Raw genomic sequence first — 22,476 nt, 5'->3', positions numbered from 1 at the left:
AAACACAATCAACAATTCTTATTCTGTTAACAATATCAGAATCTTTTGATAGAAGAAATTTTTTGTACGAAGAAAAAAAGAACAAATATCTATACCCTCTTGCACGATAATATCAGCCTTGACAAGTTACAAGGCGTAAATTATACGTCATTACCATACAAACAGCTTTTGCAACTTTATAAATTACAGATAAAACCACCAATATTATTACTACCATTTAAAACTATTTATTTTGCGATGAATGTAATTTAATAATATGCCAAGTGTTTTAAGAAACACGTTCTATATATATTACAGAATTGGAAATTATAAATTAACACCATTAGCCACTGATTAATTTTTATTGATTACGTTAATCGACGATATAAATCCATATCGCTAATTTCGTCAAATTTTTCGAATAATATTTCAATTCTTAATGCATGATATTCTTCATTCTTTTTATCGCAATTTAACAGTTTTCTTAACCCACTTTCGTTTCGATCGCAGAATACAAACGGCGCCATAAAAGAATAATGAAATTCAAAATTCTGTTACAGGCCCGCCAATGAACCCGCAAGCGCTCGTTCCTGCGTACTGAATCTAAAATCGCGTGAGTATGTACCAAAGAAGCGTATCGGTATTATTCAGAACGGAAAGCGTCATCTAGAAAGCGACGGGGCAAATTCTTTCCTGTCCGACCAACGGACCGGTCTTCTTTAACATTCTTCCGTCATTCGACGACGTTGACACGTTGAAACGGGCGTCGTCTGCTTTACGAGAAATACATATCATGACTGAAATTCGTCGTGGAATGTTGACCCTCGGGGTGGAGTACTTGTCGGTGACTGGCGCTGGCGCTACGCAGAGGCGCTGGCGTCAGTCTGCTCGGCCGCCCGAGTAACCGCGACCGACCGGCTGACGCCCCCCGTCTTCAGACGAGTCCACCTTGCGCTTTGCTTTTGCCCCCCTCCTTGCCTGGGCTAACCTCCCCCCGTCCTTATTCGCTTCTTTCCCTCACCCTCTGTCATCGCCACCTTCCCGTCCCACATCTTATCCCGCTCCACAACGTGTTCCAGTTGCACGGATCGCGGGCCACACAAGATTTACGATCCATCGATTCTCATTTGCAAAGTTTCCCAAAAATTCGTTCCTTTCTGAATGAACGAGTAAAATAATGACTACATTACGTATGCATTTATGGGAAATTTAAATGTATAAAAATGCATACAGAATGTATAATATCTACTTATTATGTGTAGATATACAAGATATCTAAAGTAAGGTATTTGTTGTAATTGGACTGCGGATTTTTATGCATTTATTTTACGTTGTAAAATATTTGCAAAATATCCGTAGTTCTGTTATATTATTTAGCAGATAAAATTAATTTGTATCCAAGTCTCTACCCAAGTTACACATATAAAAATTTGAATTTGCATAAATAGTCTAACAATCCGAGATGTAATGGTCATTATCGTAATTTGTTATTCTATGAAAACGTGAAATTGTTGGTTAGTTTATAATAGGAGATGGTGGTCGTATAAAATTTGTTCGATACAATGATGCTTCGAGAATTGTTTATTTCGTACATTAATTCGTTAATCAAACATTTCTTTACCGAAATTGTTTTTAATGAATATGTATATTAGATATTTGCTCGAGCCTTTTACTTTTAATGTGGATGTTTCTATAACTTCTTGATTAGTTGGAACGAAGTATCTTGGAAGAATTTTTTATTTCATTTCACGGATACCTTTTCAAATGGATCTTATACAATTTGGATATTCTATTCCTGCTCTACAACTAACATATCCATAGTAGAAATGTAAAAAAAGAGAAAATGGAGATGGTAAAATTTTGAAACAGCGATCATAGTGCGTCTGTAGTATATGAGCACGTGTGAGTGGCGCCTCTGACGGCGAACGTGAAAGATAATGGCGCGGCGGCGACGGCCATGTTTAACAATCTCCCTTGTGTGTTTAGTATGCTGCAGTCGGTGTATCGGCGCGCCGAGACGAGACGGACGGGACGAGACGAGCGACGGCAGCGACGAGGAGGTGGAGGAAGAGGCGGTGGAAGTCGGTGTGTGCGCTCATGACGGAGACCTCGTGCGTACCACTCAGTCGCGTCGTCGAGCGGAGCCGAGTCGAGTCGTGTTACGGCCGCAATCGTGGTTGTTCTTCGCAACAGTTTGCCCCGTGACGACGTCAGTATCTGTGCGCGAAGACAAAAACGTCCGCCAGTAGAAGAATTTGAAACAGTTTGAAGTCGAAGTGTAACGTCGCGGTGAGACTCTGAATTTGATTTTTTCCTTTTGCTGCATCGATTAACTTTTTTTTTTACCGTACCGAAAGTTTTAAACGTGCAATCGAAGCGCTACTCTCGTTCGACCTCTCTCGCCCTCCGCGAGTTATATATCCGATCTACGTGCACTAGCCCTCCCTACTCTCTTTTTCTTCATGTGTATTTTGCTCTCTCCTCTGTCTGTCTGTCTTGCTCACGCGTTATCCCTCTCCGTTGGTGTCTCACTCGTTCTCGCTGGCTTTCCGGGCAGCGATTTCAAGAATGTGACAGTGCGCGTCCTCGCGGTCGCCTCGCGCGAATAAGCCCGCAGGCCGGCGACGGCGATGGGTGACGAGCGACAAGTGTTACGGTGAACAGTGTGAGCAACAGTGAAGAAGTAGACGAGAGAGAAAGACGGACGATGCAAGCGGAAAATGTCACTCGGTGATACGCGTATACGGATGACGGGGAGTGATCGACGCGACAATCTCGGATTTGAGGTTAAAGTGTCGTCGTCGTCGTCGTTGTTGTTATGTGGTGCCGGTGCGCCGGCATTGGCGACGGCACGGGCAAAGGAGTATCAAGAAAGAAAACGACACTATCGTATTCTACAGGGCTTAGCTGCCCGAGATTCGAGGGACATTGATCAACCGTCCTGGTCTAACGTTACCAGACTCGTCTCGTAAGAGAAACGTAAACGACCAGAGAAAAAAGTCAGAGAGAGAGAGAGAGAGAGAGGGGGAGAAAGAGAGAGAGAGATTCGCAGCGATAGAAAACAATTTTTCGTAAGGCGAATCGCGCCGATATACGTATTATATACGTGCGCGTGTGTGTGTTTGTGGTTGTGTGCCGGGTCGCGAGGTTAAGACACCACATCGCTGTCGATATACAACATCGTGGAAAGTCAAGAACCGGTGTCGTGTGTGCGCGCGCGACCGATTCGTGCTCTGCTACAGCCAACGGATAAGAAGTGTATCATGATACTAATAGTGCGCGTCTGTAACCCCGCTGGCGACCGTTGCACCGTGTACGTCTCTTAGGACAACGAAAGCTGACAACGTTCGCGAACTGTCGAGACAGCACAGGAAACCCTCGTGCCTTTTTTCGTTTCTATACCGTACGCCACGTTCTTTCGTCGTTGAACAAATTATCGAGTATTTTTTGTCTGTCGAGAGCGATAATACGATTTGAGCACCAAAACACGACACGCAGGTTTTCTCTAGTGCCCTCGCTGAAGTGTCATTTACTAGCGAACAACGTAAATAACGTGGTAACGTTCGAATAACGAAACAGTAACAACGGGGCGTGTATAACAGAATCGTTCGAAGGAGAGTATCGCGAGAATGAAGTGGCGCTTCAGCTGATCGAGATCGTCGCAACGAATTGGCGTGTGCTCGCGTACATGTAAACGGATCGCGCGCGCGCACGCTGTTCGCGTCACCAATCAGCCGGCCAGTTTGTGTATACATACCGTGGCACATAGGTAAATGAGAGTTCAAGGTCGGTAAACGGTATTCGACCTAACCTCGTTTACTGGTTCGAAAAAGTTATCGACACGAAGAGGAAGAGGCCGAAGCTACTCTATCCTTCGTTATTCTACTTCGACCTACCTTGTTGCTTGCCACGCGCTATTCTCGATTGATAATATTAATTTTTTCTCATCGAGAAAACCAAGGAAAGAACAAACAATACAGAGCATTCACGAGAACAGTAGAGAAAAGTGACGCACGTTAGGCCGTTCGAAAACAGATTTACCGCGAAGAGAACGTTGCTGTTCGTGTCACAGGGGACTGTCACACTATTTCGAGACCGTGATCCACAGTGCATCAAATCCGCAGAGAGCGTAAATAAATATACGCGCGTGTGCTGGCCCCGTCGGAAGTTTCTCGCTGGGGACCGTCCTCGTTCATCTGTAATCGTATGTGCGTCGACAGAAGAAGGCGGCGGTGTTTGTTTTTTTCTTGACAGAGTGTATAACCGCCGGTGTATATACTTCTCGTGTTCCGTTTTTTCGTCGTAGTCGTCACGTTGGCGAAAGAGGAGCGGCAACGCGGGGAAGCTCGACAAACGCGAAAGGGAAAGAAACGAGGCGGCGCGGGTAGAGGAAACAGTGGAGGAAGAGGAGCGAGAGGAGGGGGCGTCGGAGGAGGTGGTGGAGGAGGAGGAGGTGGTAGTGGTGGTGGTGGAGGAGGAGGGGAGGAGGAAAGTGGCGTGTCCAGTGCGCGGTGGTGTGACGGTGTCGCGTCGGGCACCGATTCCAAATATTTCTCATTTTCCGCGCGGCTACGTTGAAAAGTACTGGCCCCCAAATGCGCGTACCGCAAATCCTGTTTCATGTTCATGTTCTGGAGCAAACGGACGGCGCTCACTAGACGTCTCCTAAAGGCCAAGGTCCGTGGAGAGCATGAAACCGAGTGTGAAGCTCAAGAGGATTCGTCACGTATTCATCGCGCAAACAACACGAGCGGCACCGACAACGACACGACGAGCAACGTGACGGCAACGACGGGCCAAACAACCAGAGGAGCGCGTGGAGCGTCGTCAGGAGGTGCAGTCGACGGCGGCGGGGGAGGAGGGGGTGGTGGCGCTGGCGGTGGAGGGGGAGGTGGCGTAGGAGGAGGTAGCCGTATCTCGTCGAGTAAACTACATCCAGGTTGCTGCGGTGGTGATTTGAGCCAGGACGATGACGAGGATCCCGTTCGTTTGTTGAGGTGCAAGGGGCTCCTCAAATCGCTCAAGGAAAACCAACTAGAGATGTTACTCACCGCCGTGGAAAGCTGTGGCGCCGACCTCGGCTCGTGCGTCCTCGTGCCCCGTCAGCACACCGAGGACGGAAACGATTCCGAGCAACAGCAACAACAGCAACAATGTCATCGTCATCATCGTTACCATCATCATCACCATTATTATCATCATCCTACGCACCATCACCATTATCATCATCGACATCATCGTACTAGACATCATCGTTCCTCGTCGTTGGAGAACGACGACGATCAAAACTCTGGATCGGAGGATTCGTGCGCGTCACCGATAAGGCCGGATCGATGCAGAGTACCTGTACGCGGCTCGCACGACAACGCGCCGATCGATCCTCACCTGCTCTGCTGCCAGATCTGGCGGTGGCCGGATCTCGCCCACTCGTCGGAGCTCAAGAGACTTCCTGTCTGTCATTCCGCTAAAGATCCTGTATACATATGCTGCAACCCTTACCACTGGAGCCGGCTCTGCAAACCCGGTAAGCAATCTCTTCTTTTCTCTCTTTTTATCCTCGCGTCGCTCTTCTTTTTACCATCTCTCTGATTGCAACGGATCAACCATCTTAAACGACGATGATAATTCGTTTCTAGATGTACGAACAATATAGGTGGTTATTTAAATGCAATGAATTTCTCGAATGACGTTCGTTTTGTATAGATTATTAGCGATTTTATAATACACTGCATTTACATATACGTAGCGAGGAATTGAGCTTTACTTTTTGTCTTTTGTTTTTACATAGCAGAACATGATTAAATGTTGTAGCAACACATTCTGATATATTTATGGGAAGATTTGCAATATCATTGTTGTTTCGTGTAAAATATTATAATTGTACCGGAAGAAAATAATTCTTTGAATATGATTAATACGATAAAATGAATAGGATTTGAAAATATTTAATTACGGTTCTATCCAAGATTATCGGAGGATAATTTCGAATACGTAAAACAGATAAATCATTTCTCCGGAATAAAAAAGTAGCTTTACTTGTTGCTTGTACATGTACATAAAGGTTAAAAGATTATGAGATTATCTATATTTTATTAGTATACGTACTTTTAATCAAATCTTCCTATATCCAATAAGTTTTTGCTACTTTTTAAAATGTAGGACTTTTTTATATTTTTTACTTATCTATACATATCTAAAACAAGATTATAATTCGCTTTTGGGATGGAGATACGTAATAAGCTATGTAGATATATTGACCCTAAAATTGACTGTTCAGAAAATTCGTTAAAATTCTATTTTTATATTACAAAAATCGCCAAACAATTATATCGAAATGAAGATATAATCGGTGTAATTATAACACAAAATTAGCGATGTTATGTATGCAACATACTATGCTCATTTGCTTATGGTAATACATTTTTGCAAGCGCTGGTAAATAAAAATAGAGATGACCTTATAATTCTGATAAGTTTGGGATAATTGTTATGCTTTGGAAGCCGATAATTTAATTATAGAGATGTAATAATGCACTGACTAATAGATTTCGTTTGTTTTGGTTCATGCACGCAGATTGCAAACTATCGTCGTACTCGCGTCATTACTCTTACAATAATTAATTTCGTTTAAAATCGAATTCAACGTTTCGTACACTTCCAATTGTACTGTATCGTTTTCTGAACAATGAATCAGTTAATGATTATAAATACCGAACCTGGCGCAAGAGGAGAAAATGAAATTGTATCATACGATGTACGTACGTGTAACTAAATGTTCCATACTTTATAGCATCGCATAGTTTTGATATTTTATTAGAGACATTAAATTAGCGTAAAATGAAACGTCGAGCTCCACTTTCTCATTTAGCTATTTCACTTGGATATCAATTGGTGACATTGATTGCGCGATATATTCAACGGTTGAGCGCACAATGGAATTCGCTTTTATTAGAGAAATCGTAATTTGACAATGCAGAAACGTAATTGAAATACGTTCGAATTAAATGGCAATTAGAGTAAATTCATTTACGAATTATCCGGCAAATTTTCGTAAATTTGTACGTGCGACTGTCATTAAGAATTAGTAACGACGAATTAATATCATTAGTTCGATACTTGATTTTAATTTTCCACGGCCTTTTACGAACATTGGATTATTTAACGTTTTTTCAAACACATCTGTAATTTTATATTAAAAGTAACAGATTAATGTCATTAATTTGATATTCGATGTACAAAAGATACTTAGATAAATTATTAAAATTGAACACAGTTTTGATACCGTATCAAATTTTAATAGGAGTTGGGAATTTAAAGAATTGTTATGTTTTATCCCTGAATCGTTATGCAAATTATTCAATTTATTTGAACGACGTGTCTTTTCTTTTCAAAATTAAAATCGAACGAATTTCAACGAATCGACACCGAACATTTACATTTTATTGAAAGCATAGAACAACGCTATTTGTCACCATTGATAAATACACGGACGCACGTTTAAACATCGGTACCCATAACATAATGCAAGTCTGACTTTAAACGTCGTTAAGGTGTCTCGAGAAAATCAGCTGTCACCAACATAAATTTCAGGAATAACAGATTTATGAAGTCATCCGCGTCTACGTATTATCCCGTGAAGACGTCGTAAATATAGAATTCCAATAAATTAGCAGAGCCACGGCAAACAATAGCGCGTTATTGTCTCCGGCAGCCAATCCACAATTATATCGTAAATTGTCACCGATAATGTTGGATAAAATTGTTTGTCGGACAGAGTAGCATAGCACATTCCATCCAATACCTGTACAGGATCGTGACAGACAGTTTGATTGATATCAAATGTTTGATACTGTATGGGGTATGTATGAGCCATAATAATCGACGAAAGTAAAACTTTCATCAAACGGAGGAAAACATTCTTCGCTGTAATATCGAAATAAGATCGACGCAAGAAATACTTCTTTCATACGAGGAAATAAAAAGACCATAAAAGCACAAATCGTTTCCCATATAGGAATATGCTTTAGCATTATGATCAATATAAAGCTTAACCCTCTGTAAGTGGAATTTTATTTACTGATACGAGGAAAGAAGTATTAGATGATATAAAAATTTCTCATCGTGATCTAAAAGGACGTAACAATCCCCGTAAATAGTCTATTCGATGGTACTATAACGTAATATAACGATATAATAACCGATAAATAAGTAAAATGAAAATTGTCAATGTAGGTGCGTTATGTCCGGTGTCTCTTTACGTTTGAGGGGACCTCCAGCTGTGCACATAGAATTAAGCGGAACGCAATGATCTCAAGAAATTGTCATAAACGAGGCTGTTTGATTTACCATTAAAGCCGTCAATTCGTAGGAAACATCTTTGAGTTGAGAGGTTCCTTATGATTATTGCCTTACCCTTCGAGTAAAATTTGGGAAAACGTAGGTTTTCCCGTGTTTCCCGGGATTCCACCCGCAAGCGACAAGTAATGGGGCGATGACCACCGAGCAAGAGTTTTCCTTTGCGACAACATACAATTCTGCTCGTAAACCGATCGTCTACCACAAAAATAAAAAAAAAAAAAAAAAAAACATGTGAACCAATAGCGTGAGCAGCATGTATATGTATCGATAAATGCTTGATGCTTCAGTTGTCGCAATCGTGTCAGTTGTACTTACAAACCTCATAGGGAAGGCCACCTTTAAATCCTCTGTGTTGTCCGTGGGACGTGTGAAACCTCCGGCGTCGTTTCGGAGACGTGCGAATAATTTAACTACGTGAAAGGCCGACGCTGTAACGACAGCATGCCGCGAACTAAATGCTAATCGTCAGCTGTGCGTGGCGCGCTAACGAGCCCTGTTAGCCACAGGTCAACGTGAAACTGTAATTTATTACCGGTAGCGAGGAGGATTAGTCGATGTCCAGCTGGTCGAGTTCCTAGGTAAATGGGAGTACAAGCGTCCGTGAACTGAATAAAAAATCATACTGTTGAATCGCGTTTGAATGCTGCTGTGGCTTTTTTTTTTGCCAGTGAATCCTGTACGAGAACAACAAAAGGAACAAGAGCGGAATAATGAATGGTATCGATACGTGTAAATGTTGTTGATTGTCCCCGCGCGCCGGTAGCAGTCGCGAGCAGCAATAAATTTTGATGAAAGCGGACGTTTTGCATCGCCATGGGAATCGCCAATGAACCACCGCTTTGTGCTTCTGTCGTCAAGACAGCGCAGATCCAACGTGAAAAATCGTTCCAAGTATTTATGTCGTTTCGAGCCAGTTGGATACGCGTTGCTGGATAATTCTCAACGAATCGAATACAGAACGTGAGATGGACGTGGGCTTAACCCTTTCGCTGCCATAGGTGACTAGAGTTGACCTAATGTCATATATATAGCACATACATATACGAACGCAGGTGTTCTCCTTGCCTTAAGTAATCGTCGTTCGTCTAAGATTATCGAAGAGAGTTGTATGGGTTCTTCGAACAGTATGAAATGGAAACTTGTTCCAGTTACGTATTAGAAATAGTACAACTTGAATCCTTACTTGTTAAATTAGCAGATGAAATCTTCTTTCGTATACTGTTCGACAGAATCGCATATGCAGCTAACGTGTAAATTTCTTTCGTTATATTATCGCCACCAAATTGTAAAGAATATGAAATTAGTGAATATTTGCTCGAGACATTTTTGTATATCATTAATATTTCAATATTTAATATAATTAACGTCTCGTATTTTCGAGGGAACTCTAAATGGAACACCCTGTATGTTAATTTAAAATAGCTTGAATAAAACATGAATGATTAGCATGTTATGCTTCGTAGTAAAGTGTAAATTTACAGCTTGGCTGTTATATATAGTATAGTGGTGCCAGAGCAAAAAGATTAATATTGTAACGGGTATTTAAGTTACTTAGAATGTTGAAGATATCAGGAGTCCTTTGAGCTACGGTAATTGATTATAAGTATAATTCAATTAAATTGTAACAACCACTAGTAATAGATCTAGAACGTTGATGCTACCTATTCCTTAGGGACTGGTAATTATATAGCTGAGAATTATAATAGCAAGTTGTTATATCGAAATAGGTGATCAAACACCAAATATAATAGCATCAACGGTTCTATTGTTATTAAAAAATATAAAACATTAATGAATTCATTAGATTGATTGGAGAAAATTATAATGTTAGGAAATTATATATTACTCTAAAGGTTACAATTTGTTGTACAGAGTACCTCGTGAGTTATTACCATTATTTAAAATCCTCATATCTATTTCTATATCTTCCGCATTATTTCTTTTGTCTTTATTGAAATGTTTTTCCCTACTTCTTTTATTTTTATTATTAAATTGTCCTCTATTAATTATTTGCATCTTCTAATCATATTAGACATAAACGTAGAAGTAATATTCGACGACCAGAATATTTATTTTTTTTTTTTATTTATTTATTTTAGGCATTTAATGTGCTTAAAAAGAGATGCATTCGAACGATTGAGTTGTCATATTAGCACTGAAAGGTACCAATAAAACTTTCTTTTTGAAACGAAACGGTAGTCCAGCAGGTAGGCAATGCCCGTTGTCCCATCAGTTGGGCGATGCTTTTTACAAGTCTGAACGGTGTTTCACAGAAAACCAATAGCGGGTACGATTATCTTCACTATCGAAGGTTGTCTAGATCCATCAATTCAGTTTCGTCTACTTTCCTTTCAAGATTTATGACTACCTCCTTTGGGAAAATGATCACTGGCTGTCTACTAACGTTGGAATTTTGACGTTAGAAGTTTCTTTACCTTTTTCGTTTCTCTTTCCCAAATAAAAGCAACTAGGAAACGAAGTTTTGTACATTTATACAGTACTGTTCATTATACTTATTAAAATCTTAATTTTCTAATGCGATCTCGAGGAAGAAATTTCAAAATTATATATATATACATATCAGTTAAAAAATAAATAAACATGGATACTGTACATGATATAATAATAATATAGATTTGTTACTAAAAGTATAAAGCGTATAAATATATATACATATATATTATATCAAATAAAAAGGTATAATATATAAAAATATAGAAATACAATGAGACGTATAAAATAGCAAATAAATATGTAACTGAATTTTCTTAATCTATTTTTATCGTCTGAACATTGGACCTGAATGCCGGATTATTAGAACTATACTATAACAAGTAACGCGTTAAATTTTTACAGAGTTGCTCCTTTTTTTTATTCTTCGGATCGTAATAACGAATATTAAGTTTTAATTTTGCCAAGTGAAATATTATTTTAATATCGAGCAAATATTACCTATATTAAATAGAAGCATTACAACGTATTTAGAAGTTTATCGTACTTCCTTCATACACTTATCTATTATCTCGCACTCTTGCGAAATAGGCTCCAAGTCATCAAGTGCATAAAAGTAACATACATAATTGTCTAGTTTACACAGACACTTGTCATTAACGGGCTCCTCGTGTAACCGTAAAGTTTGTAAATTTGATCGTCTTACGGCACCGTCTGTCTGCTCGTTGGCGACACAAATTCAACCACAAAAAGCTGTCGCGTCCTATCGACACAAAGACAGTATTAGGAGGAAAGAGAGAGAGTAAATAGAGAAGGCGCCAGCAAAACGCGGCTTTACGTAACTCTAACGATCATTTGACTCGACGCTGCCCCAACTTTTCTGGAAACTAGTTAGACCCAGATGATCGATTGATTCTGATTTAGAACCTGAAGCGATAAAGAAACGAAGTGACAGGAATAATTAGACGTAGACAAACATTCTATATTCTATATTTCATTTTTCATTATTCGATCATAGTTTAGCTTTATATTCGATATATATACTTTGTACTTTTGTGAATAGAACCTGCCTTCATTTTTAATCTGTTGAAGATGCTCACAGAGTATCGAGTCTTTTGTGTTTCCTAAAATGGAATTGTACAATTACAGAAATAATTTCAATCGGAGATGTACTATCACAGAAACGTTGGCAAAGTCAGGTTTATCCTCGTTCGTTTTTACGATAGAAATCAGGATAGAAAGTAGGAAATAAAAATAAAAGCAAGTTAATAGAAGTAGAAATATACTAAGTTGTTGTTTTCCTGTTATTAGTCATATTTGCCATATTTCCGAGATATCAGTTTAGAATTCATAGAACGAACGTTCACCGTGAAATATTTCCATGGAAAATTTATCGTTGCATTTTTAAGGTGTCGCTTAGTATACTTAGCATGGAATATCGGTCTATATATTTCCTCGTGAAATTAATTGAAGATAAAATCTATTTATATTAAAATCGTATAACTTCTAACTTTATTTATAATACGGCGCCTAGTATATTTAATGCGCTCTAAATACCGAGTTCTCGACGGGTGAAATATCACCAAGCGTATAGGTACACAGCATTGAAAAAATAAAATATCTAAATGATAGGAAGTTCGTAACACCTTTAAATACGATCTCGAGAAGCCGACTTTATTAAATAAATGTATTTGTCAGTTATTTGAATAATATGGACGTAGGCTGATTACGTACACGTAGCGAGGATGGAGGGGAAAAAAAGGTGCTCTTATAAAGATTGTTGTGACATTTAGGCGTGAAGCAATAGAAAAGATATGGACGCAGCCGCTGCGGCGATAAATCGTGTCCACGATATTGGACAAATGATCATAAGAGCATTACTCTAATCATTTTTATGGGACCGCCTTCTGCCAGTGGAATGCTTACGAGAAAACTCATAAACCAATATTTCTTAGCACGTTGAGCTGTGTTTATATCAGGCAACTTTTAGCCGACTGATTCGATTGAACGATCTCAAATCGTTCGATATTTAATTCAGGTTAATGCTTAATTAAGGTTTATACTCTACGGCCTTGTGTTTGTTACTTAGCACGATCAACATGTTATGTAGAGAGATTTTGCACGTGGTTTCAGTAATTCTAATTAATTTGATAGACAAATTGAAAAAGCTAATTATTTGAAAATGAATAGAAATATTCCACTATAAAAATAACCTTTTTTTTTATTGTTTATGTATAATTTTGAAAGATCAAGAAATATATATAAAAAAAGTTGTAAGTGCGATCGATGTATCAAAAATTGATGTTCGTGTCACTTGACGATGTCACTCGTTGTATTCAATTAGCATCACCTTTGGAAAACCTGAATTATATAAATTTTTTCAGATAACATCTGATTATTCAATTTGATGTAATCTTTTAAAATTATATAACATTCAAATACAAAGTCCTTTTGAAAGAAGAATTTAATATACCAATAAAAAAATTCCATATTCGTTTACATGCTTAACAAGCCTTTATTAGTCGACACGCGTATAAATGATAGAAAGGAAAAAGAAAGCAACTCACGAACTTAGAACTCGTCAACTTATCAATATTTCTACTTCGTAAACCGTTGTGCAAGAGGACCCAAAATAGTTTCCGCTAGATTAAAAATGATAGTTTACACGGTGTTGACGTTGAACGACTTAAGGTTGATCGACTCGATGAAAAATTGCCTAATGCAAATACCGCTTAAGCAATATTGGGTACAGGGAATGAGAAATTGGCGGAGCTCGCTATCTCGCGACGACGACGCGCCGAGATTCGTCACAGTTCGCCGCGCCGTACGCGATCTATCGATAATCAGCAGCGGCGGAAAATCGGCGCGCGAGGTAAACACCGTGGCGTAGAGCGCGCCGGTTCACTTTCCTATTAATAACCGTCGGGATTGGACGAGACGGCGGACGCGGGACGTACCGCACGCCGACGAACCACCACGAAGATTCGCCGAAACGAAAATCTCCATATAGGAAAATAACGAAATCCTTCGGATTCCACGCTGAGGTTTCCACGTCTAATAATAGCGGCGGGTCGCTCGCGCCAGCGCGCTTCTCGCGTACGTACACCCCCGTTCAAAAGTATCAGGACACTTGCAATAAATCGGTGAAGAATGTTATTAAAGTATTTGTGAATTTTACTGAATTCCTTGCACGTGTATTTTGTTTGTATTGTATATTATACTACATCGGAGTGCCAGGGTTTGTCTTAGGTCTTTTTCGACAGTATGGAGATAGGATATTCTTTGATGAGGAGCGAGAGGCAAATGTCGTATGTATATAAGTTTATAAATGATTCATGAAAACGTTACGACAAAAGCAGATAATGAGGGAAATAATAACGAACTGGTTTTTTATTCGATGCGATGGTTAAATTTGGAGATTAATCTCAACGATGGAGAGATCGAGGAGAACCGATTCTCTAGCCTCTAAGAGCATTAGAAGAATACATAAGACTGTTTTATAGAATGACTTGGCATATCGCGCGTCTTTAATAAACATATATTCGATACTTTACCCAGGTGAAATAATAATTATATTCTCTTTTATCTATATACACCATTTTCGTTATGGTATGTTCAGTTTTGATCAATAAATAACATATATGAGAGGATACCGAAGTTACGCTATCAACTGAGCATATCGTATAAAAATGCAACATTTTTAATTATAATTCGATTAATAACATTCATACGATCTGACCATATTAATATCGACAAGTTATATTTCAAAGTGAAACACGATTAAAGATGTCAAGTACACTTTCGTATGAGGATGTATAGCGCATATGCCTCTACGGATAGTATACATGTACAGAGAAAGCTTGCGACGCATTTGTAGAAGCAGAATGAGAAACAACGCGAGGGGACGCGTCTGTGTAACAACCGGACAGACGCATCAAGAAAGAACTGGTTAATAAATCAACGACAAAGCACCGTGCGTAGAAAACGAACTATATGTGAGGAAGAAAAAGAACAATTAAAGAAACTCGAAGAAATCCCTACGATACGTCTCACCAAACGTATACACCTCTGTCCATAGCGTCTCTATATAAAATCAAATCCACGTCAAAAACAGCGTACTACTACCGACCGGCATTTACCAATAGCCGCACAATCAAAGTTATAGTCAGAAGGAAATGAATCTAAAAATAAAGCATATATTGGGCGAGTCGCGGCCTGCCAAGAAAGAAGGAAAGAGAGCAAGCAAGGAGAAGAAGGCAGGCTCGAGGAGAAATAGAAGAAAGAGCAGAGAAAGATAGAGAAAGGGGGATGGGAGAGGAGGAGAGAGGAAAGATCGAGTCGAACGATACGCGAAGAACGGGGAGGAAAAGTGGTCTGAGGACGGGGCGCCGTGGAACATGTGCGGTTTTGAAGGGGTAGCGGGGCGAGAAGTGGGGAGCGCGCGGAATGGAGGGGGAAGCATTGGCGCGGGAAGCGGAGGGAGCAGCCGTGCGTTGCTGGCGGGAGAAGATGCCATAGGGAGGGGGAGCGGCGTGCAGACGGGAAGAGGGGGGAGCAGCCCGGCGCCGCTGCGTGTCATTGCTGGCGCCAGCTAATTGTCGAGGCCAGTCGGCATTAGCCAACGAGCTGACCGAACCGAACCGAACCCGAGCACTGCGAGCGCAACTCGTTGCACCGCACCGGTTTCTGTCTCGGCTTTGCTCGCCGGCTGCTGTCGCGTACACGATCACGCATTGCCGTTCGATTCTCTCCGAATTTTCTTTCAACGCTATGTATACGGTCATGAAAGAATGTTTCTAAGAATCGAAGGAAGATGGTTAGAGCGAAGAACGAACCGAGGCCACAGGTAGTTTTTTTCAGGAAGAGCTTCACAGAGAGATTTGGTGGAGATATGGTGGCTAGGTTTTCAGAAGAGGTAACAGGTTTCTTGGCATTCTTTTTTCTCCTTGCATGGAGAAAGTGGAATTTGGGATTGGGGTTAGGCGTTGCTTAGGGCTGCAACATTATACATGTATATGAATTTGTTGCTGCGTATAAGTAGGTTGTTAGATCGTTTTCTTTTCCTTCTTTTTTTATTACTTTTTGGTAAGAACACAGTTTCGAGAGATCGAGAGAACGTCGATACTGTTGCGATCGTTGAATTTTTATATTTCAATGCCTTCGTCATTTTTACAGCAAAATGGATTTGCAATGCTTTAGGAAGTAGTCTAACGCAAAGTTGAAGCGTGAAATCATGCATACCAATAGAAATTTTTTCCTATTCTATTCACGTATTTCTTAGTATTAGAAGAACACAATTGCGCGGAAGGAGTGTAGCAGGATTAGATAGAAATATGTATTTTTAATATAGAGATTTGATTTTTTCTTCGCTTTAACTTCCGACTATTTTTTATTTACTCGTAAAATATTTAGTACAGTGGTAGGTGCCCATTGACATTTTATTTCTAACACATTTTGAATGTTAAATATTGTGGAAAAGGGAGAATAGTGATTTCGTGGATCATCGAATGCGTAAAAATTATGGCATCGTAAAATAATATTAATAACATTTTCTAGTTATCAATTCATCATAATTCTTTCATAATTTTATTGAAATTTTTATGTATACGTAATACATATATTTATAATAATTTATCTTTAACCTTCGAACAAACAAGATTTCCGACTTCTACTTAATCGAAAGTAGAACATAATACTACAAACGTACGAGCTATTTATATAATTTTATATTTTCCATGTATGTAAAATAATACAATTTCAATGTTCCACGTGAATTTAATTCATTTCAAGAATCAATATTGAAAAATTAATAAGAATGTTTTACATACATAAGTGTTTGCAAAATAAACTTTTTCTCATATTACGATCACATAGCTATTTAATTTTATATTTCTTACATACTCGTTATACATATATATCAACGATATAGCTGCAATACTAACAGCTCGATGTTTGATTTACTTAATATCAAGGATCGATTTTGAAAATAATATGGAAGCGTGTTTTAAATACGCGCGACGAGGCGAAACAGGTTTGCCAAGTAAATTAAATTATTTATTAATGCCACGAGGATCGGTGTTCAGTGTCTGCAAGTTTTTGCGATTCTCGCCGTATTTCGTGAATGTGTTCGGCGGACTTGAACACGATTTTCTTGAATACGTAAACATTATCATCGAGCATTTTATAGCCGTCGAAACACGGCTATAGCGTTCGTCGACATTTATCGAAGGTGAATCGCATTCACGGTGGCGCCTTGTTTTCGCAACGCGCAACGGCACAGACACACTGTTGTTGTCTTTATCTGGTTTTACGTTCGACAACGTTCGAATATTGCGGCGTTGTTAATAATTCACTTGGATAAATCGATTATCATCGGCTAGACGGCATCATTACGCAAATTGTCGCACTTGTATCACTTTTTATTGTCGCGATATTTATTTAGAACGATTTCCTATCTTTCGTTTTCTTGCGTTTTCATTTCTTATTATCGTTTTGTTCGGGCGCGATTTGCATATTTCTTTGTTTTCTGGTATTTTCAAACGACCACAAAATACGACTTTCAATACGTTTCGTCGTGGAGACCAAAATATCATACTTTATTTTATTTTTGAGTTTACGACACGAGCTTCTTCGTAGGATTCGTGATTCTGAAAATATAATTTCTTTGATAGATTCTGATAAGTACAATACGGATTTTTATGCATCTATAGGAAATATAAAAATACGAAAACGTATCATGGTATGGATAATATTAAGTTCTTATCGAAATTTGTTAAAATTTTCTTTTCTAAATTTTAGATACGAATTTTGATTTAACGCGTCGAAATCAAAAACTGGCGTTTCGTAAATCAAAGTTAGAATGTAATTTTCATTGACTATACCGTGTCGTTTTCTATTAGTAGCAGAGAATGTGACTATAATTTTAACACTATGTGCACTGTACTAATTCTTCATACAGACACGGAAACTAACGGGGAAATTTTATTTGAAGGAAGAAAAATAGCGTAATAATCTTAGGTAAATTAATCCTTAATAATTTTACATGAACTGAGTCACAACAATTTCACTGAAACATATATTTAACATTGCAAATACAAGAGTTCCTTTTTTATTATCTTCTCTTTAAACATGCTTTCATTACTTAAAATGTTTTAAAAACAGTCGCTGAAGAATAATGTTTGCTGTTATTATAGATAAAAAAAAAGAGAGAAATACTTATCTTCCTTTAAACGTTGAGCGCTTATGAATAATTTTACTTATTAGTGGAAATAATAATTTCGTTGCTGTTGATTTGCTGATTCGGCAAAATAACCAAACTGGTTCTCCTAATATTAAACCATACATTATCCTTTAAATTTTCTAAATATTTTCAGTTTTATGAAATCATATCTTCAATATTGAATAACATTAAATACGTACGATATATTATGTAACCGATAAAAGGAAGTAAGACTAATATCTTATGTTAATAAGTGGCGAGAGACATGTAATTAGTGGAAAGAAATAAATTTCATTTTTTTACAATTTGTATAGCTGGTGTTCGAGAAGCTTAAAACAGAGATTATAAAGTTTCAGTTAAATCGCTGTGTCAAATGCAACATTGTAAGCAGAATTCTTATTCTAGGTCGTTTCAACCTTGCACTATCCAAGCATAGGTCATTTTAATCCCATTCTACTAGTTAAGTAGTAGTCATATATCATATTACATTGCAACTCTTAAGTATTCATCATGCACGAAACTCCTGATTAACCAATTTAATAATTTCATCTTTTTTAATCCAACGAAACATACAATCTCGTTGTTAGCAAGTAATTCCTCTTCAGTTTCTGCTATTTACTGCTTCTTTCTTTTCACATCGGATTCCTTTTCGAGAGATTAGTCACATTTAAGTACATTTAAACGTCTGTTATTTTATTGTTCTCTATATTATACCATCATATAACGTCGTAAATTTCTAGTAAGGAGATAAACGTTGTTCTTTCAATTATTCAAATATGTATCTATTACTCATAGTAAAATTTTCCTTTATACTGTCAGCCGGTTATCAGTGTTTCCTTCATCGTTCTAAGATCATTCACTTGCTTCTTTTGATTTACAACTATTTTATACAACGCTATTCCAATCATTGGTCACTTGAACATTTAAATTTCCGTCCCTTTATTATAATCTAGCAACTTTGTTCTTCGTCATTTTACGTATTTTGTTATAGTGTAGATTCTACAAGATATAGTTAGCTAATAAAACTAAGCTAAGCTTAGCGATGTATAGTCAACTTTAACTGTGCACTGCTAATCAAGGCTCAACTTTTTCTTTATCATTTGCATTTCCCAAGTAGTTTACTCTGTTTCGTCTAATATTCCATTTCGTTCAATTGCACCCTAAATGATGTGTCTTATATACTTAAATCCCCATTTTTCTTGTTTGTTTGTTTTTTTTTTTTTTTTTTTGTTCCATCCAATATCTGTTCAGTTTTATTTTCTCCATAATTCTACACTAGCTACGGTACATCTACATTAAAGCGTAGAGTTCCTACGTTATTTTCACATTTTCTACCTGTTCGACTGTTCGCGGAGAGACGCGGTCGCGGTAGAGCGCGCCAACGAGAGTCGTAAATTCTCGTTACGATGATCGACGCCACGAATCAGCCGATCCCCTAAGATTCCATTAAGATAATAGGACTGGTTGAATAATTATAACACTGATTTAGTAACTTAAATATACTCTTTATTCCAGCAGCTTTTCCTCGAAGAATATAAAGCGAAGAGCGACCAATAAATTGAGATTAATAGTAATCTTCTGTTCGAAGGGATTATAGCAAGTAAGTTATGTTCTGTGACGGCAGTATTTATACGAAACTAGTGACGGGTGCTGATCGCTCCACAAAATGTCTTTGGGAAACTTGGGGAAAACATACTCTTCCCATTTTTCGCCGGATTGAATGTTAACCCTAAGGAATTTCCCGACTTGAAAGATGTTTTGTAGTACTTAGGGGCCTTGACGGTAAAGTAAGAATGCTTAATTCTATGACGATTGCTTAAGATCATTGCTGTACAGCTGGTGACCATGTCGACCGAGGGATGGAGTTTGGTACATGGCAACTCTTCCTCTATTGCAATCTTTGCGAATCTACTTTCCATAATTGTATGCTCTGTGCGCGGAATTTCTACAGTAGATCAATCACGTACACAGTTAGCTTTGGATTTGTTAATGAAGGAACAACTTTTCCTTCGTTGTTTGCAATTTCAAAGTCCCTTATTCCTTTTGACGTACCATTCTATTTCGTCCAATTCCATCCCAAAGGAGATTAGTCGCTTGTATAATAAAATTTCTTTCATCGTAGCCGATAATCCTACGCGATATCTAGCCGATTGTCCATAACTTCGCGCTATCTACATCTGCATGGCGGTGTAGAATTTTTACAATTTCTATCTTTACATTCTCTACCTACCTGTTCTCGTCGTTACAGTCTACTCCGTTGCGAGTCTACCTCCCATAATTCTACCGTATCCGTGTAGGATTTCCACGGGAAGTCAAGTTAGATCAACCGTCAACGATCGTACATTGTACGTGTATACAAGTCCAGTTAGCTTCGACTTTGTTAATCAAGGGTCAACATATGCTTTATCATCTGAAATTCCAAAGTCAGAGTGTCTGCGTCTTAAAGGGGTGCAAGGTTTCTACTGGAACTATCGAGGAACACGCGAACACTCGGTTCTCTGCATCGTTTGCATCGCAACCTGCGCGAACACGTAGCGGCCGTTGCCGCTTAGGCTTAACGTTTAGCCTACCATTCATACGTTGCGCGACCGTGCAAGGCGAGGCAATGGCAGGCAAGGTCATCGTGTTTTGGCAAAGTGGAGGAGCGCCGGCGCACGGTGCAGAATTTCAAATGGGCCGAGTGAGTCAGAAATTTAATTTTAATTGATACGTCGCCTCGGTCTGGTGCCGCGTGTATGAGAGAAGCATATCGCAGCCTCTTTGTTTTCCAATATTACGTGACATTAGGGAATCAACGAGAAACGAGTTTTCGAAGATACGAGACAAGACAGGCTAGAGAGAAAAAAAAAAAAGAACCACGAACTTTCTCGTGAGTATAAATAAATGTTTAAAGGCATTATTTTGAGGATCGTGTCCTTGTTCTTACGTAATTCACGATATTACGTTCTTTACAAAGGTGTATGTTCTTTTGTCGTTTTGCTTTTTATACCGCTTCTCAGTTTCTCTTCTGTTCCTTTCCTTTCTTTTTACTTCGTTATTTCTTTCTTTTTCGTTTTCGTTTCTTCGTTCCTCATTCAAGAGTCATAGAATGGATTTATTCTGTTTGTAAATAGGACTTGAACGTCGGTGAGATTCTTCGAGCGACGCGTGCCGATGTCTGTCCAATCTTTTTACCAATGATTTTAGCGTAATTAAGTTAGCACCGAAATTGTATTTTATTCGTTACGTTTCGAAAACGGAGTTTATAAAGCGAGGCAAATGAATTTCAATCGACGAGTTAGTTCAGATAATAAGGAACTTAAAAATCGTCAAAGCGAGTTTAAGTTCAAAGAAATATTCTATGAACCTGCGTGACTCGATCGAAGTATATAAAGTATAAATAGAATCGCGGCAGTTGATTCTCTGTGATTGTTCGTTTGGAAGCCAGGATCGAGACAATCGTGACAGAAGATTTGTGCGTAGGCGCCATTGTCTGTCATTATGCGTCTTTTGCTCGAATATTATTTGTTACTATGTACTCAGGAATTTTGGCGTAAAATACGTTTCGCTGTTTCGTTACAACCGCACAGATAGAATTGCGTGTTGCTTCATGCTATTAATTTCAAGTTTAAGCTCGTATAATACGTATTTCGGTAGAAGAGAAAACAACAATGTAATTTACTACTTATATACAGGTAACTTAAACACTATTTCACAGTCTGGCGTAAAATGTTTACTTAAATACTGTATATTATTATATTTATTATGTTTATTCATCTTCTGTTTGGTAAACAAATTTCAATGCGTTCTACTTAATGTACAGTATCTGCGTTACATTCCTTGCATTACCTTTTTTTTTTTTTTTTTTTTTTATAATCCATTATCTTCCTTGCCATTCGTTTCCTTGTCAAGGACATTCAGATTAACCTCTTCGCATTCGCGGACGAGATATCTCGCGACACGATGTTGTGTACGCGACACTGTAAACCAGATATCTCACGTCCCCATGTTGTTCGTACGTCGTTTTAGACGAGATATCTCGCGTGTCTGTTTTTTAATACTTATAATTGCATGTCACTTGATATAAAGAAAGAGAAGAAAAAGTAATTTTATTTCAAAGGTATAATATATTCTACGCGTAGCATTATTAAACTCTTTGTATTCATCGTACGAGAAATCGTACGAATTAATTTCGACATATTTCTTGTCCGAATATTTGCACGATACATGTTACATTCAAATGGTATAACATATAGAGGACATTTTATTTCTTTAACATTTTATCATATCAGTATTCTTATCGCATTGTTCCTTGATAGATATACAACTAAATAATATATAACTAAACTCCTCGAATAGCCAATATTTCTGTTTAACAATAGGTTACACCGTATAATTAAAGTATGAATTTTTCAACAACGTTTTCCAGTATATAATTTAGTACAAATTTTCCAAAAAGCTAATATCTCCATTTGGAAATATCCGACATCG

The 22,476-nt window shown here is 38.3% G+C and overlaps 1 protein-coding gene across 2 annotated transcripts in view; it reads left to right on the top strand.

Moving 5' to 3' along the window:
• The first annotated feature begins 574 nt into the window (after positions 1 to 574).
• The window catches only part of LOC126914038 (uncharacterized), a 115,129-nt gene continuing 93,227 nt past the window's right edge, over positions 575 to 22,476 (top strand). The window contains exons 1-2 of one of the 2 annotated variants that reach the window (XM_050717476.1): positions 575 to 592; positions 1,966 to 5,503. In XM_050717476.1, the coding sequence (XP_050573433.1) occupies positions 4,600 to 5,503 (904 nt within the window). In that variant the 5' untranslated portion in view covers positions 575 to 592; positions 1,966 to 4,599. Of the gene's footprint in view, positions 593 to 1,965; positions 5,504 to 22,476 lie in introns of those variants that run through there. The other variant, XM_050717475.1, reaches the window with a different exon arrangement.

This window comes from Bombus affinis, chromosome 3 (genome assembly GCF_024516045.1).
Source record: "Bombus affinis isolate iyBomAffi1 chromosome 3, iyBomAffi1.2, whole genome shotgun sequence".
In the NCBI taxonomy this organism is placed as follows: Eukaryota; Metazoa; Arthropoda; class Insecta; order Hymenoptera; family Apidae; genus Bombus; species Bombus affinis.
The sequence above is the reverse complement of the archived record's forward strand: the minus strand, read 5'-3'. Positions and strand labels throughout refer to the sequence as shown.